Consider the following 19,125-nt stretch of genomic DNA (forward strand, 5'->3'; position numbering starts at 1 on the left):
TAACGTGGGATTAGTATAAACGGGTGGTTGGTGGGCCGAAGGGCCTGTTTCAGTGTTGTATCTCTCTGACTCAATATTGACTGGAGTTCAGAAGAGTGAGGGGGGATCTCATAGAAACCTATAAAATTCTAACAGGACTTGACAGGGCAGATGCAGGAAGGATGTTCCCGATGGTGGGGGAATCCAGAACCAGGGGTCATAGTCCAAGGATACAGGGTAAACCTTTCAGGACTGAGATGAGGAGAAATGTTTTCACCCAGAGAGTGATGAGCCTGTGGAATTCGCTACCACAGAAAGCAGTTGAGGCCAAAATATTGTATGTTTTCAAGAAGGAGTTAGATATAGCTCTTGGGGGTGAAAGGGATCAAAGGATATTGGGGGGGGGAGAAAAAGAAGCGGGAAAGGTTACTCAGTTGGATGATCAGCCATGATCATAATGAATGGCAGAGCAGGCTCAAAGGGCCGAATGGTCTGCTCCTATTTTCTATGTTCCCTATAGACTAAGTCTGCCAACAGAGCAGGCTCACATGAAGAGTAGCCAGTTAGGCAGGGATTTGGCAAACTGCCAGAATGCCCACACAACTGGCACCAACAAGATCAGTCCATTCAGGAGAGATGGGTAAAGCTGACTAACCTTGTTAAACTGAAACAGGTCCTGTTTGATGCGTTCTCGGTGCAACTCATGCCCGTGCCTTCGAAATCTCTTCATTGTTCCAGCTCAGTGAAGGGGAGGCAGCTTCAGCACAACTGCCAATTATTCAGTTCCTACAAAAATAAAAAAGTGAAAAAAAGAAAAAGGATGGTTAGTTCATAGTGAGATGCCCCTCCTGCCGCGTCTCTGTGCCCCTGGTGAGGTACTCTCAGCTACCACCAAGTCCTGCCAAGACAGCAGATCCTCCAACAACACACTCTTTGTAAAGCTCAGGCTACCGAGGTGACATCATTTACAGCTGGCTGGCGCTCAGTAAGCAATAATTAACCCAGCTCAATGTTTACAGAAGCACACTTCAAACACAGCGTTTCTACCGCCCGCAGCTCATGTGTGACATCTGATGTGTAGTACAACTCGTTACCAACACTACCAACATTAGTTATTTACTGAACTGTTTTTCTGGATGTGCCATCTCCCTCCTGTCCTGAAGGTGCTGACCTGGGCTGGCCTCCGGGTTCATAGACACAAGTTGATGACCCAATGGCAACAGTGAAGGGGCCCTGGTCTGGTCTGCTTGGTTCAGCCGTAACCAGCGGAACTTCACAAACACACACTCAGGACTAAAAGCGAAATACTGCAGATGCTGGAAATCTGAAAGAAAAACAAAGTGCTGGAAATACTCAGCAGGTCAGGCAGCATCTGTGGAGAGAGAAGCAGAGTTAACGTTTCAGGTCTGTGACCTTTCATCAGAACGCTGCTTCTTTCTCCACAGATGCTGCCTGACCTGCTGAGGATCTTTCACATCATGATTATATGTACAGGAGGATCTGGACTTCCCTACTCCTCCAAATTCGGCAGGCCCTGTGCTTGCTGGAGTTGCGTCCCATATTCGGCAGTTGCCTTTTAGCAGATAATCCGAATACTCTTTTTTCACAGAGCCTAAACAGGAGTATGAGCAGGATGATGTGGGCATCAGAGCGCAGCTCTAATCCATTCACTCAATAGCTACATACCCCCACTTTCCAGCAGGGTCACTATGGAGATCAGAAGAGAGAACCCAGCCAGATTTCCTCCTGCCATTGTCCAGGGGCAAAGTCCATTATAACTCCATCGTCTACCCCAACTGACAACAGCTAATTCAATCCAGGAAGCAAGCATGGTACTTTGTTGGTCTTTATCAACTACTCACTGTCTTAATCTCTAGCTGACCCACCACAGAGGCCTTTCAAATCCCAAATTGACTGCCATCAACTGACCCAGAAAATAAAGCATTTAGAAAGGGAGGGGAGACTGGCAGAATTGACACACACAGACACACCATGAATTAGTGTAGAGCAGCTGAAGAAGACAGCAGTCAGACAGCAATGAGGTCACCCTACCCTTAATGCTCACCCTCCCAAAAGTGCAAAGTCCTGATGGGAAAATACACAGGCCATTAGCTGGCTTTCGCAAGGCACATTCAGTTCCAAACAAAAGGTGAGTAAGCCACTGAAATAGGCCATTACCTTAGCACCATGGGAGCATTGTTTGTGATGATTTTATAATGTGCACTGGTACATTGTAAATAATTCACAATAAAATTACAAAATCCCCACCATGTGTCAGTGATGGCAGTGAGCTTTGGGCAGAATAACGCACACTTCCAGTTTTATATAATATACATTTCACTTTGACCCAGGAAGTTTTATATTGATGAACTAGAAGCAGCAGCATCACTTTGTGCTACTAACAGCACATCAAAATAAAGGCAACAACCTGGCCAACTGCTAGAAATCTGTGGAAAGCAAAGGCTCCCATTTGACTGCAAGAACAGGGACCATGCATATTCTGGTAGAAAGAGACAGGTACATGCAAGGCAGAGCTCTACACTTCGTCTGCACCCTACCCTAATAAATGTGCCTTAGATCTAGGTTTTCAAACTGGACTGCAGGTGGCCTCAGAGGTCAAATAATGTCAAAATATGTTGAAACACTAACATGACACTTGTTGCTCCAGGCCAAATGGTGCCAGTTGCCCTATGGATAGCTGAAAGCCTTTAAAAGAAAAGACATTAGGTCCCCAGCAGTGCGCCAATGTTTACAGCCAGCACCAAGAGCTCCAAAGGGCCCCACAAAGGCAGCTGCACCTCGGCGCCCGCGTTCGGACGTACACACGCACAAACGTCAATGCAATGTTTTAGGCAGCTGCCAGAATTAAAGATGGCACTGCTCAATTTATCACAAAAACAAATTTAATTCAATCACTGCGATCCCACCCCAAACAATATCCCGTTTTTCTTCCCTGGCGCTGCCTCCTGCGCCCGTCTGCTCGCCGCCGGCCTCTCTGCTGCCTTTCCTCAGCCACTTGCGCCCTGCTTCAACACCACCCACCCACCTGCTGGCCACTTGCTCCCCCTCACACTTCATCTCCATCAGCCGCCCACTGCTTCAAACCCCATCCCCATCATCCACTTGCTCCCGCTTGCCGCTTCAAACCCCATTCCACCCACCCCCCCATCCGCTCTGATGATGTAAGCGCGCCGGATGCATTGTCAAGAGTGACTTTGATTTCTTTGATGGCGAGAGGTTGGGGAAGTGTTTTTGTCCAGAGAGACCTGGATGTCCTTGTCACTAAAAGCTAGTATGCAGGTGCAACAAGCAATTGAGAAGACAAATGGTATGTTGGCCTTCATTGCAAGGGAGATTTGAGTACAGGAGTAAAGATGTATTGCTGCAATTGTATACAGCCTTGGCGAGAATATTGTGTACAACTTTGTTCTCCTCATCTAAGAAAGGGTATACTTGCCATAGAGGGAGTGCAACGGAGGTTCACCAGACTAATCGCTGGGATGGCGGGATTGTCTTATGAGGAGAGATTGCAGAAACTGGGCCTGTATTCTCTAATTTCAAAAAATGAGAGGTGATCTCATTGAAACGTACAAAATTCTTACAGGGTGTGACAGGGTGGATGTGGATAGGATGTTTCTTCTGGCTGGTGAGTCCAGAACAAGTGAAGTGAACAGAGTCTCAGAATAAGGGGCAGACCATTTAATACTGAGATGAGGAGGAATTTCTTTACTCAGAGGGTAGTGAATCTGTGGAATTCTCTACCCCAGAGGGCTGTGGAAGCTCAATCATTGAGCATGTTCTGACAGAAATCAATAGATTTCTGGACACTAATGACATCCAGGGATATGGGGACAGTGGGGAAATATGGCGTAGAGGTAGATGATCAGCCATAATCTGTTTAAACGGCAAAGCAGGCTCGATGGGTCGAATGGCCTACTCCTGCTCTTATGTTCCTATGATCCTAAAATCCTAGAAGTAGCCCCGTTACCCTGGCCACTAGAGACCTCAACATGCAGTGCTCACGCCTGTAATTTTGGAGGACGTCAATAGCTAGATTGGAATCACCTAACCTCCCCTCCTGGTCCCCATGTTAACCGATATTGTTAACTGTTCTCTCTCTTTAGGTGTTGTCCGTCTCTCCTTTAAATCTGCCATCATCACCCCTCTCCTCAAAAAACCAACCCTTGTCCCCACCGTAATTGCAAACTACCATCCCATCTCCAACCTCCCTTTCCTCTCCTAAGTCCTTGAACAAGTCAACTCCCGATTCCATACCCATCTTTCCTAGCACTCCATGTTTGAATCCCTCCAATCTGGTTTCCATCCTTACCACACTACTAAAACAGCTCTCAAAGTCACAAGCGACATCCTATGTGACTGTGATAAAGGTAGACTTTCCCTCCTTGGCCTTCTTGACCTGTCTGCAACCTTTGACATGTTAACCACACCATCTTCCTCCAATGCCTCTCCAATGTTATCCAGTTGGGTGGGACTGCTCTCACCTGGATCCAATCTTATTCTTATCTATTTAATCGGAGCTAGAGAATCACTTGCAATGGCTTCTTTCCTACTCCCACACTGTTACCTCTGTATCCTACAAGGATCTGTCCTATGCACCCCCTTATTTTTCATCTCCATGCTGCCCCTCGATGACATTATCCGAAAGCACAGTATCAGTTTCCACATGTACGTTGACGACATCCAGCTCTACTTCACCACCACCTCTCTCGACTCCTCCACTGTTGATAAACTATCAGCTTATCCGACATCCAGTACTGGATGAGAAATGCCCTCCAATTGAATATCGTGAAGATTGAAGCCATTATTTTCAGTCATAAGATAAGAAATAGTAGGCCATTTGACCCCTCAAGCCTGCTCTGCCAGTCAATAAGATCATGGCCGATTGGATTGAGGCCTTAACTCCACTTTTCTGCCTGCCCCCCATAACGCCCGACTCCTTTGTAGATCAGAAATCTGTCTAACTCAAGCCTTGAACATATTCAATGACCCAGCCTCCACTGCACTCTGGGGAAGAGAATTCCAAAGATTAACCACCCTCAAAAAATTCTGCCTAATCGCTATCCTAAAAGCAAGATCCCTTCTTTTTAAACTGTGACCCCCAGTTCTAGATTACCCCATGAAGGGAACATCCTCTCATCTACCCTGTCAAGCCCTCTCAATATTATATGTTTCAATATCACCTCTTACGCTTCTCATTGAAGTTGAGAAGAGGCCCAATCTTCTCAACCCTTCCTCACAAGACAACCCCTTTATCCCAGGAATCAGCCGAGTGAACCTTCTCTGAACTGCCTCCCTCTACAAGTACATTCCTCCTTAAATATGGAGACCAAAACTCTACATGGTACTCTAGGTGCGATCACGCCAATGCCTTGCATAGCTGTTGCAAGACTTCGCTAATTTTATATACCATCCCCCTTGCAATAAAGGCCAACATTCCAGTTGTCTAATTATTTGCCGTACCTACATGCTAACTTTGTGATTTATGTACAAGGACATCCAGACCCCTCTGTACTGCAGCATTCTGCAATCTCTCTCCATGTAAATAATATTCTGCCTTTCTATTCTTCCTGCCAAAATGGACAACCTCAAATTTTCCCACAATTTACTCAGCCTACCAAATTTTTGCCCGCTCACTTAACCTATTTTTATCCCTGTGCAGACTTTGTGGCTGCCTCACAACTTGCTTTTCTACCTATCTTTGTATCTTCAGCAAGTCTGGTTACAATATACTCAGTCCCTTCATCCAAGTCATTAATATAGATCATAACTAGTTGAGGCCCCAGCACTGATCCCTGTGGCACTCCACTAGTTACAGTTTGCCAACCTGAAAATGCCCCATTTATCCCAACTGTTTCCTGTCAGTCAATTACCCCCAAAACCATGAAATCTTATCTTGTGCAGAAACATTTTATATGGCACCTTATCGAATGCCTTTTGGAAATCCAAAGACACTACATCTACTGGTTCCCCTTTATCCACCGTGCTCATTATAAATTTATTAGAGTTCTTTGTGGATGCGACAAACAAGTCTTCCCTTTCATAAAACGATGTTCACTCTGCTTGACTGCATTATAATTTTCTAAATGTCCTGCTACTACTGCCTTAATAATGGATTCTAGCATCTTCCCAACGGCATGTTAAACTAACTGGCCATAGTTGGCTGCTTTCTACCTCTCTCCTTTCGTGAATTTGTGTTACATTTAGTTTTCCAATCTGCTGGGACCTTTCCAGAATCTAGGGATTTTTGGAAGATTACAACCTATGCATCGACTATCTATTCAGCCAAAGCTTTTAAGACCTGAGGCCATCAGTTCTCAGGGACTCGTCAGCCTTAATTCCCGTTAGTTTTCCTCATATTTTTTCTGTAGCGCTCGTGCAAAGTTCCTCCCTCCCTTTTGCCTCTTGATTTTCTATTATTGGGATGTGGCTTGTGGCGTCTACGGTGAAGACAAATAGAAAATACTTGTTCAAAGTCTCTGTCATTCCCTTTTTTCCCATTAATTCTCCAGTCTCATCCTCTCAGGGACCAATGTTTACTTTAGCTACTCTCTTCCTTTTCATATACTTATAGAAGTCTTGCTATGTGTTTAAATATTTCTTGCTAGTTTACTCTCATTCTAATTGCTCCTTTTTTTTTTAAAGCCATCCTTCGCTGGTTTCTAAAATTTTCCCAATTTTCTAGCCCACCACTAATCTTCACAACATTGTTCACCTTTTCTTTCAATTTGATACCATCCTCAACTTCCCTAGTTAGTTGCAGATGATGCATCCTTCTCAGTCTTTCTTTCTCAATGGAATATATCTTTGTTGAGTTATGAAATATCTCCTTAAATTTCTGCCACCGCTTCTCTACCATCTTATCTATTAATCTATTTTCCCAGTCCATTTTAGCCAAATGTCTTAATATCCTTGTAATTGCCTTTATTTAGGTTTAAGGTTGGTGCTCCAAACTCCCTTCCCTAGCTCCTGACTCCATCCCTCTCCCCAGCAACCGTCTGAGATTAAGCCAGTCTATTCGCAACCTTGGTATCACATCTGACCCAGAGATCAGCTTCCGACCTCATTCACGCCTTCACGAAGACTGCCTATTTTCACCTCCATCACCCGACTTGGCCCGTCTCAGCTCATTTGCTGTTGAAACCCTCATTTGTGCTTTTGTTACCTCTAGATTTGACTATTTCAGTGCAATCCTGGGTGATCCCCCACATTCTACCCTCCGTAAACTTGAGGTCATCCAGAACCCTGCTGCCAGTGTCTTAACTCGCACAAAGTACCATTCGTCTATCACCCTTGTGCTTTCTGGCCTATATTGGCTCCCAGTTAAGCAACACCTCGATTTTAAAACTCATCCTCATCTTCAAATCCTTCCATGGCTTCACACCTCACTATCGCTCTGATCTCCTCCAGCCTCACACCCCTCCAAGATATCTGTGGTCCTCTGGCCTCTTGAGCATCCCAATTTTAATCACTCCACTATTGGTGACTGTGCCTGCAGCTGCCTTGGCTCCAAGCCCTGGAAAAGTCTCCTACACCTCTGCCTCTCCATTTCACTTTCCTCTTTTAAGACACTCCTTAACATCTACCTCTTTAACCAAGCTTTTGGTCATCTGACCCAATATCTCCTTGCATGGCTCAGTGTTATATTGTTTTATATTGCAGCTATGAAGTGCCCTGGGACATTTATTACGTTAAAAGACACTATACGAATACAAGTTGTAAATAAGACAAATAGTGCATGCGGTTAAAATGGAGCGGGATTATATAGAAATTACAAAACAGGCCATTCAGCCCTGCCACACAAGTAATATCCCAATCTCAAGTACCCAATCTGTTCCCATATTCCTTTACCCCTTTTCCTTCAACCACCTACCTCATCTATTCTTAGATGTTGTCACAGTCTCTGCTGCAACACCAACACTGGTAGTGTATTCCAGTCTCTGAACCCCCTGTGTAAATATGTTTCTCCTGCCCTCTGTCCTAAATCTCTCGCATTTAATCTTGTATCTTTGCTTCCTCACTCTAGACTCCTCAACCACTGGAAATAGTATTTCTATCTATTCTGTCCAACCCCTTCATAAAACAATTACATCAAATTAACTTATAATCTCCTGCATTTCCTTTGTATTTATATTCACTCAAACCAAGCAGCATCAAAATGAATCAATGCTGTACCCTCTATATCGTCTCAACATCCTTCAGACAGCATGAATATCAATACAGCATACAGTACTCGAAATTGATTTTACAAAGGTTTTATATCAGCCCCTTAAAAACATCATCAAGGACTGTTTCTTTAATGAGAACATTGCAAGCTGAACAAGGGAGACTGCAGTGGTAGATCTGGTCTGAACAGTATAATATCATGGTTCTGTGTTTTTTTCTCTCTTCTTGGAAATATTGCAATGCGCCTTTAAGATGGTAAAAAAGATCAGTGCACCTTTAAGAATTCTCCAGAGGCTCAGTAAGCCAGAGTGCATTCTCGTTGCCAAGCACAGCCACAGAGAGAAAAAGAGGACATGAGATTCAATGTTGCAGTTTTGACTTTTAAAATTAACTGAGCAGCATTCATTTGAGAGCTCTGAGACAATTTAAACTGAAGGAAGAAAAGCTGTGTAATATCTCTCTCAAAATTCATTGCTGGGAAAAAAAAAAAAAAACAGTTTAATACTACAACACCGAACTGTTGAACCCCCAACTTTGTAAGGACCTTCTGTTTTCATCAGGCCTTTGAAGACTGCAAGTGTACTTTGACTGTGTTGTATTGGAAAACCATTCGTCAGGAACATAACTTGCAAAGACTTTATTTTTTCGGTCAGCTAATTTAAAACAGAGTATATGTATGCGAATGCGGAAGATAGATTTTTAAAGAAGTGGTTATAAGGTCTTTAGATATTGGTTTATCTTAGTAGTGTTTAAGATTTTATTTTTTTTAAAATATAGTTAATTTGTTGATATCTAAAGATACCTGGTTTGGTTCTCTTCATTCAGGGGTTGTGGGATTGTTCAATTTGGCTGCTTTTCTCTTCGATTTGTAAAGCTTAAAGTAATATGATGCGACCTGTGGAGCGGCAGGACTGAATTGACAGTGCATTGCTCCCACCGCAATCAGAATTATATATATTGATTGGGGGCTTTGTCCTGAGCAACAATAGGTCGTAACAACAGGACAAGCAGTCTGAAGCCTGGAGAACCAGATACTAATAGTATCACATTGAAGATAAAGAGGAATCCAAGATGAAGAAATTGGACTAGATATCAGCTAATTTCAGTGAGATGAAAGGGGACCAGAATAATTGGTTGGAAAAAGTGCACAAGCATGCGATGATTATGAAAATAGGTTATGTATGTTTCGGTTGGGAGCAAAGTGCAAAGTGCATTTGACACAAGAAAACAGAGAAATATAGAGAACAGCACAAAAGCAAAAGGCAGACTAGGAATCCTAAAGGACTAGGTGGGGAGGTAAATAAGGGATTTTATAAACACAGGAATGAAAAGAAAAACCTAGCCTTGGCTGAATTTTGCACCAAAGCCTCACAAATAGCAAATGGATGAATAATGACCAATTAATCTGTTCCTGCTGGTGCTGGTTGGGGAAAAGGGATGTTGGTCAGGACAGGAGTACTCCTCCTCTTCAAATAGCGCCATGGGGTCTTTTACACCTAACACAGTTCAGTGCAATACCTCAACAATGAGTAATGTGAAGTCCTAATGTGGGATTTGAACCAATAATCTTCAAGAGTACAATCACTGAGCAAATCAGACACAAAAAGGTTTCAATATTCAAGATCTAAATGAGAGAGAAGCGCTTTCCACTAGTTAGAAACCTTTAACAATAGGGCATTAATTCAGGAAGAATTAAGGAAAGAACTGGAATATTTAAATGCAGAGGGTTATTAGAAGATGGAATGCTTTACTATAAGTGCCTATAGAGGCAGAGACGTGGTCATTTAAAAGGGAATTGGATGCATATTTGAAAAGTATGAAGGATATGGTGAAAGGGCATGGAAGTGAGATAGCAATTCATAGCTCCAGTTGTAAAGCCAACACCAGCACAGGTACAATGGGCCAAAAGGCCTTCTCCTCTGTTGTGACTTTTAACATTCGATTTCAAGGACACCTTTCTCCCCCCAAGCACACAACAGCAAGAGTATTTCCCTAGTATCTCTGCCTAGACCAAAAATTCCCAGCAGCACACTGCCCACAGGCACAGCCCACAAATGCCAAGCCTGAAAAAACAGCACTAATTATCTTTCACTGCACTCGGAGAACATTGGACAAAATAAAAAGATCACCCAGGACTCCTGGGCCTGCTGCACAGTAACTCACACAGGAAAGTACGTCAGGTGAGAAAGTCTTGATACTCGGGATTAAATTCAACATGACCTCAACTGTACATCTGACAGCTAACAGACACAATTGCAGCTTAACAGAGAGAACTAGGTATGAAAAAGATTGAAGTTTCAGGTTTCTCTATAGCTTGGATTATCTGGAAAGCTGATTCTTCATTCTCGGTGTGCTGAGATACATTTATTGGCGAGCAAGGCAGACATTAAGAAATGTTCAATGGCAGAGCAGAAGAGGCTGGACACACAGATCAGTCAGCACCTGGGGACAGATGGAAAATACTGAGTTCAATGGAACTCCACACATTCACTGACCTGCTCCAAGTTTCCAGCTTTCTACGAGTTAGTTTCAAACCTCCAGTGTTTTGCTTTTTAAAAGTCAAGGGCAGTATTGAGAGAATTACTATTGTTACTGGGCAGTCAGTTAAAACTGGCTGGCTAGAGTGGCCTCTACAAATAGAAACAAAAACATGATTTTACAACACGAGAAACAGTGCACATTAATACATTCACAAAGAACAAATCCTATTTCCGGACCTTGAGATTGTAAACTGGCTGTTGACATACTGCAGTTGAGTTCTACCCACTGCTTACTTCCAACATGCTACAGTGTATATTGTCATGTGTTCAGATAGAATCAGTGAGCAGCCTGGTACCCATACTCAACTATTCTGGGGCTCTGGCAAGAAGGCAGAAGGGGAGCAAAGAACAGATCTCACATTAGCCTGTTACTCCTAACTAGGTCCTACCCCAGAGGGCAGCAGCTTATCTTTACCCTGCCAGGATTTTACTTTTTGCACTTAGCCAAAACACAGGAACAGAAAGTGGTCATTCAGCCCCTCCAGCTGTTCCAACATTCAAGGAGATCACAGCTAATATGGATTTCAGAAGGCATTTCATAAAAAAGGTTGTTGTACAAGATTAAGATTTGTAGGATTGGAGGGAATATGTTAGTATGGATTGTGGATTGATAAACAGAAAAAAAAAGCAGAAATAAGCAAGCTATTTTCAGGTTGGAGGGTGTAACTAGTGCAGTGATCATGTGCCTGGGCCTCAGCTATTTACAATCTGTATCAATGACTTAAATGAGGGAACAGCGTGTAATATATCCAGTTGGCTGACAATACAAAGTTAGGTGGGAAAATAAGCTGCAAGGAGAATGCAAAGAGGCTGCAAAGTAATATAGACAGGTTAGGTGAGTAGGCAAGAAGGCTTCAGATGGAGAATAATGTGGGGAAGTGTGAAATTATCTACTTTGGTTGGAAAAAATGAAAAAGCAGAATATCTTTTTAAAAGTTGAGAAACTAGTAAACCTATGTGTTCAGAGGGATTTGAGTGTCCTTATATATAAATGACAAAGTTAACATACAGGTACAGCAAGCAATTGGGAGGATAAATGGTTTGTTAACCTTTATTGCAATTGGATTGGAGGAGCAGTGAGGAAGTTATGCTGCAATTACACCTGGAATAATGTGTACAATTTTGGTCTCCGTACCCAAGGAAAGATATACTTGCCTTAGAGGAGGTGCAACAAAGGTTCACTAGATTGATTCCTGGGATGAGAGGGACTGTCTGCGAAGAGAGGTCAAGTAGAATAGGCCTTTAGTTAAAATAGAAGAATGAAAAGTAATGAGGATGGGTGGGAGAAAGCCATAGAGAAATTTACAAGAGAATTTTGAAAAGAGCACACAGTACTTGGATTGGAACATGGGATTCAGTACAGGCATAGACACTGGCTGCAATATTTTAGATGAGTTGACCTACTGATATGGAAAGGCCACCTTGAATGGAGTTAGAGAGTCAAGACTGGAGGGGAAGCCAGTATGAACTAAACTTTCAATAACAGAAGGGGAAACATGGGACAGAGACAGGCAACACTGCAGAGATGGAAAAAAGCGATTTCCCCAAAGAAGCAGATGGAGGGAAGGAAACTGAGCTCCAGGTCCAGCCATAGATGATGATTTTAGTATAGCTGACATTGGAGGAAGGTTCGGTTCATCCAGTTCTCCATCAGAAAACCTATTTTAAAAGGTTGGCAACAACTTTTGGGTTACAACAGGGAGGCAAGGGTCAACCCTCTGCTTCTCATTGTGCAGCTATTCCAGCTCTCGGACTTCAAGTTGAAAAGTCCACTTTTACCCAGCCAGCCGTATTGACATTTTAAAAAAAAAAGTTAGCAACGAGTTCAGTCTTCAGTTAGATATAGTGTCCACAGCATATTCAGTTCATGGCCATCAGCCCACAATCAAAAATGCCTCTACCCTCATAATGCAGGTGATTCAGATAAAGTTTGGATCAGACTCAAACTAGCAAATAATTATACATCAAAAATAAACTGTGAATTAAAATGAATGTGCTTTAATTCCATAGAACATACAGCACAGAAACAGGTCAATCGGCCCAACTGGTCTATACAGGTCCTTATGCTACATACAAGTCTGTGCTCACCCAACCAACAAATCCTTCTATTCCATTGTCCCCACCCCAACATGTCCTTATCGAGCTACCCTTTAAATGCATCTATGCAGTTCACCTTAATTACTCCTTGTGGTAGTGAGTTTCACATTTTAACTGCTCTCTGGAAAAATAATCCACTCATATTGCATAAAAATCCTAATATCCATGCAGAATTTTTCTGACATGTCACAACACACCTGAGAAAGGCAGTGTCTCACGCTCACTGTAACCAGCAAGTAACCCCTAGTTCACAATAGTTTCACAAGGTTTGACCTGGTTGGCTGCATGAGGCAGGTGTGTACTAAACTATAGCCAATCCCCTTGTGAGCAGTACATTTGCTGCTTTCAGGCAAGATGGTGCACAAACTGAAAGATGAATTAAGTGGAAAGCTAATTGACCAGACAGGACTTTGAGAATCAGATTACACACTCCGGGCAAGTAGCTTTTCTAGGGTTAACTTTGCGTAAGAGATCTCCAACTTTCTTGTGACTCTACCTGTTGGCACCTTATTGATATCAAATGAGTTTTCAGCAATAGTATCCCAGTGATCAAACCCCCTCAATAGTGGAGATAACCAGCAATTGAAACCATCATCCCCTCCAGATATCCATGCAGACTGTACAAGAATAATGCAGCCCTGCAGCGACTACTTTTGTAATGTGAAAGGGAGCTCCGCCATGCTCTTGCGTGCTGGATTTCCTCTACAAGTACACTGCTAAGGTTCTGAGGAACATTTACCATTAAACTAGGGGCATGAATCAATGTCCCATCTGCCACTGCTTTAACAGGATTTTGTACTTAATTCCAGCTTTTCAAAATTGTTGCGGGTGCAACTATTGCAAATACAGAGGCCCAGAGAGCACCGTCCTGAACTATAGGATGGGACAGTGCCCTCACTGAACAAAATGCTTCCATACATACAAAATAGAAAGTGGAAGTCCTCATAAACCATGACATTTGGGTGACCCAGTTTGAAGTGCGTGCACGACAAACCAATGCAGAATAAGTGGAATGCCATTTCAAGACAGGGACTGGCAGCTCGGGACCATCCCAGTACCTTGAGCAATACAGCCAAATACTTGACATTCCTTTCAGGAAAGGCAACTAAGGAGAAATGTAGAGGTTTAGGCGGAGAATTCCAGAGCTTAGGGCCCAGGTAACCGAAGGCCCAGCCACCAATGGTGGAGAAATTAAAATATAGCTCCAAGGGTTGTAGGGCTAAAAGGAGGTTAGCGATAGGAAGGGGCAAGGCCATTGGTGGAGGGGTGGGGGTGGATTTGAAAACAAGGAAGGGAATTTAAAAATTAAGCCGCGGCTTAACTGGAGCACAGGGGTGATTCGTGAATGGGATTTGGTAAGACACTGGCAGCAAAGTTTTGGAGAACAGGTTTATGGAGGGTGGAAGATGGAGGCCTGCCAGGAGAACATTGGAATAGTTAAGTCTAAAAGGTAACAAAGGCATGGATGAGGGTTTCAGCAGCAGATGAGCTGAGACAAGAGTGCAGTCAGGTGATCTTATGGAATTGGAAGGAGGTGATCTTTGTGATGGTGTGGATACGTGGTCAGAAGCTCACTTTGTGGACATATTTGACACCAAGGCTGCCAACAGCCTGGTTCAGCCTCAGTTTCCAGGGAGAGGAATGGAGTTAGCAGCGAGGGAACGGAGTTTGCGGTGAGGACCAATCTCTAGTTGGAGGAAATTTCTGCTCAAGTAGTACTTGGTTGCCAGACAAGCAGTCTGACAACTTAGAGACAGAGGGGGGGTTTGAGAGAGGTGGTGAGGTAGAACTGGGTGTTGTCAGCATGCATGTGGAAACTGACAGTGTCTTTGGACAATGTTGCTGAGGGGAAGCATGCAGGTAAGAAACAGACAGGCCAAAGATAGATCCCAGGGGGCCACCAGAGGCGACTATACAGAAATGTCAAGAATAGCTACTGTAGGTGATACTCTGGTTACGATTAAATAGATAATGGAACCAGGCAAGTACAGTCCCACCCAGTTGGACAACAGTGGATAGGCACTGGAAGATGATGTGGTTAACCATGTCAAAGGCTGCAGAGAGGTCAAGAAGCAAGAGGAGGGATATAGTTTACCACAGTCAGTCAAAGGATGTCATTTGAGACTTCGATAAGAGCGGTTTTGGTACAGATACACAGGTGAAAGCTTAACTGGAGGGATTTAAACATGGAGTTCCAGAAAAGAGGGGAAGAGTTGGGAGGCGGCAGCATGTTCAAGGAATTGCTAAGAAAGGGAGGTTGGAAATGGGGTGGTAGTTTGCAAGGACAGAGGGGTCAAGGGATGGTGTTACAACCAGGTGAGAAAGAGGTATAGGGGTTCCCTTTCAGCCTTCACCTGGTCTTACTGTAACACGCTTTTTTTTTTTTAAACACACTGTTTTGAGCTCCCCCTTGGTGAATCTTTATTCACTGCTTTCCAATTATAAGGTAAAGAAATTAGCACAAACAGGCTTTCTTAAGTTAAAGAAGAAAGGCAACATTTATTGAAACAAACTGCAACTTGGTTGACGCCTACAGATACATGACGTGCCCACGCGAGCATGCATACGCAATACACACATGTAAATAGCGACAGAAAAAAAGAAAGAATCAAGTGGAGAAGTTTGAGGCAATATCTGAAGAGTTTCTTGATACAGTGCTTCAAAAGCCCACAATAGACTCTTGCGCTTGTAGGTAATTCTTGCTTTTCGTTGGGGCCCAGTATTCTTCTTAAACCTTGTTCACTGTAGGAAACTTCTCTCTCTTGGGGTTTACGAGTCTTCAATGGATTCCAAAGCTGGTGAGAAAGATGAGAGCAGACAGAAGAGAGATGCTCTCAATCCAGGAGCTTTCAGACTGCCAATAGTCATGTGACTAAACTGGTCTGACCACATAGTGTGTATTGGGAGCAGGGACTAGTTCCTTTGGTCCACCACTATCTGCTAGCATGTGAAAAATGTCTTTTCAGCCAGGGGCTTGGCAACCTCTTGTAATACACCTTTTCTTCCAGCAACAATGTTAAGTTTAATGTCCATGTGGCGAAATTAATGTGTCTCATTCTTAGCAGGTGGGGGCCTGCATGACAGATTTTAGATTAGATTAGATTAGAGATACAGCACTGAAACAGGCCCTTCGGCCCACCGAGTCTGTGCCGACCATCAACCACCCATTTATACTAATCCTACACTAATCCCATATTCCTACCAAACATCCCCACCTGTCCCTATATTTCCCTACCACCTACCTATACTAGTGACAATTTATAATGGCCAATTTACCTACCAACCTGCAAGTCTTTTGGCTTGTGGGAGGAAACCGGAGCACCCGGAGAAAACCCACACAGACACAGGGAGAACTTGCAAACTCCACACAGGCAGTACCCAGAATCGAGCCCGGGTCCCTGGAGCTGTGAGGCTGCAGTGCTAACCACTGCGCCGCCCTGATGGATTTTCTATTTTGAGGATGGGGTGATGATGGCAGATTTGAAGGGCGGGGGCGGGCAGAAAGAAGAGATAGTACTTTTGAAGGAGAGGAAAGAGAACCTTCGGCAATTTCAGCTAACATGGGAGCCAGGAAGGGAAATTGGGTGGTTAGCAGTTTGGTGGGTCTAGAGAGCAGGTATCATGGACATGTTGAGGGGAGATAGGGAAGCTAGAGAAAGATGAAAGTTTCGGGCTGGGAACAGTGAGGTGGGGGGGGGGGGGGGGGGGGTGGAAGAACCTGAGGAGGTTTGGATTGGTGGGCTAGGGGAGGGAAGTACAGCTGCAGAGCTAGCTGAATGGACGGTATCAATCTAACCTTTGGATTGCTTTAATCAAGCCCCTTTTGAGTCATGATGACTTTATATTGCATATACAGGTCAGTCACAAGCTCAGTACTCCAACTGATTTTATGCACCGCCAGCCAACTTCCTGACCATTTTATTTTGTTTTTTCCCCATCAGTTTTATATTGAGTAGTTAATGATAGTATACTGTACAGTAGTATACTGATTTCATGGAAGCCTTTGACTTTTAGTAAGCTGCTGTGTGCAGTGTCAGGACTTGAGCTGCTATCACCTGCATTGTTCTGCTGCCAACTGCAGGTCGTTCCATTTCTAAAAGTGCTGCTGGCAATTGATACTCATGCATTTAGTAATATTATCTGACCAAGATAATGCTCAACTCTCTACACCTTGTACAATCTAGTGGTAGAGATGTACATATAGTTAGGTTGAATAAGTAATCCGCGGACACCCAGCTTGCATTCCGGGGAGTTGGGGGAAAAAGTTTTAGATGGCTCTTGCTATGTCAGTGGTACGTAGAAAGTTTGTGAAGCAAGGGCAAACAGCCTCTAGCAGACCAGATTTAGCATTCATACTTCCAAACTCCTGCTGAATCCACTTGGATCAGATATCGTTATTTGTCCAAGGTGCAGCATTCTCCTGGTTGAATTTAGTTGCTAGGATAAGGGTTAGGTCAGAAGCCAAAACACAGCAGCTGGGCTCCACCCTCCTTCGCAGTCACCCTTGCCCTCACTCAGCTGATTTCCTATCCAACTAAATTTTATTTTAAACCCTCATTCTCTACTGCTCACCCAAGTACAGTGACAGTTTTCTCATTTTCACGGCTTTCCTCCCTCAGCAACAAGCGGTGATTTCAACCTCTGTCTTAAATCATGCTTTCTCTTAATTCACTGCCCTACTAAATCTCTCCCTCCATATAAACTCCCAAACCTATATTCACAGCCAACCCCTGGTTTTGCCATCTCACATGGCCTCGTGACTCCCATTATGTCAATCACAGAAAAGGCCATCTCTGATGGCTCTCACATCACTCTCCACCCCTAAGCCTTCTGTGTCCACCCCTGAAAAACACTCTCCCAATTCACTTACAGCTGAACTTTCAACATCCCAGCTGTCCAGCCTTTTGACCCTCCATTCACAACATTTCTGCAACTATCGATCTGCTCATTCACACCCTGACTGGCACCTTGGATGCCCCAATTCCCATTAAAAATCGATTACTGTCTCATCCTGGCACAGTCTTCATCTCTACTCCCTTAAATCCAAGGGGGCAGACTGGAATGTCTATGGCAGACCATTACTTCAGCCAAGATGCCCATTCCAACAAGATCCCACCCCTGGAGTCACCATTTAAGCAGGGGCACTCAGGAACACTTACAACTGTCACATTGGCATGAAGGACACTGCCTTTCATCAGTGCTGCATTACTAAACACAGCTGTAGACTAGAGGTGTAAAGATTGGGCTCAGTGGGTAGCATTCCCACCCAAGTAGAAGTTAGTGGGTTCAAGCCCCACTGCAGAGGCTTCAGTACATAATCTAGGTTGACATCTGTGAAGTACTGAGGGAGTGCTGCAATGTCAAAGGTGCAGTCATTCAGATAGGACATTAAACCAAGTCTGCCCTCTCAGCAGAGTGCAAAACATCCCATGGCATAATTTAAAGAGGACCTGTGGAGTCCTCGCTGTATCATAGCCAACATTTATTCTTAAACACAGATTAACTGGTCATTTACTCACTGCTGTGTAGTGATTGCTGCAGTGCTCCCCTACATTACAGCAGTGACCTCTATTTCACTCTAAATGACTGTGAAGCACTATGGGACATTAAGAGGATTAAAGGCACTCTAGAAATTCAAGTTCTTTTTTGACATGCAACAAATTGCATTTATATTTAAAACATCCCAAGGCACTTCACAGGAGTGTTATCAGAAAAACAGCCTCAAACCAGTTTCAGGGATAGACTGGACACAAACTTTTCTCGATCAATATTAATGACTTAGACTTGGGTATGCAGGGCACAATTTCAAAATTTGCCAATGACCGAAAACTTGGAAATGTTGTGAACTGTGAGGAGGATGGTGATTTACTTCAAGGAGAACAGAAACAGGCTGGTGGAATGAATGGACATGTGGCAGATCAAATTTAATGCAGAGAAGTGTGAAGTGATTCATTCTGGCAACAACGAGGAGAGGCAATATAAAATAAAGGATACAATTGCGCAGTGGTTAGCACCGCAGCCTCACAGCTCCAGCGACCCGGGTTCAGTTCTGGGTACTGCCTGTGTGGAGTTTGCAAGTTCTCCCTGTGTCTGCATGGGTTTCCGCTGGGTGCTCCGGTTTCCTCCCACAGCCAAAGACTTGCACATTGATAGGTAAATTGGCCATTGTAAATTGCTCCCAATGTAGGTAGGTGGTCGGAGAATGGTGGGGATGCGGTAGGGAATATGGGGTTAATGTAGGATTAGTATAAATGGGTGGTTGTTGGTCGGCACAGACTTGGCGGGCTGAAGGGCCTGTTTCAGTGCTGTATCTCGAAATAAAAAT

The 19,125-nt window shown here is 43.8% G+C and overlaps 1 protein-coding gene across 6 annotated transcripts in view; it reads right to left on the minus strand.

Moving 5' to 3' along the window:
* llgl2 (LLGL scribble cell polarity complex component 2) overlaps positions 1 to 19,125 on the minus strand; it is a 157,035-nt gene that overhangs the window by 102,508 nt on the left and 35,402 nt on the right. For 3 of the 6 annotated variants that reach the window (XM_068057807.1, XM_068057810.1, XM_068057811.1), the window contains one exon: positions 635 to 765. In XM_068057807.1, coding sequence (XP_067913908.1) covers positions 635 to 709 — 75 coding nt within the window. In that variant the 5' untranslated portion in view covers positions 710 to 765. Of the gene's footprint in view, positions 1 to 634; positions 766 to 10,658; positions 10,794 to 11,858; positions 11,944 to 19,125 lie in introns of all 6 variants that reach the window. The other 3 variants (XM_068057806.1, XM_068057808.1, XM_068057809.1) reach the window with 2 other exon arrangements.

This window comes from Heterodontus francisci, chromosome 26 (assembly GCF_036365525.1).
Source record: "Heterodontus francisci isolate sHetFra1 chromosome 26, sHetFra1.hap1, whole genome shotgun sequence".
NCBI lineage: Eukaryota > Metazoa > Chordata > Chondrichthyes > Heterodontiformes > Heterodontidae > Heterodontus > Heterodontus francisci.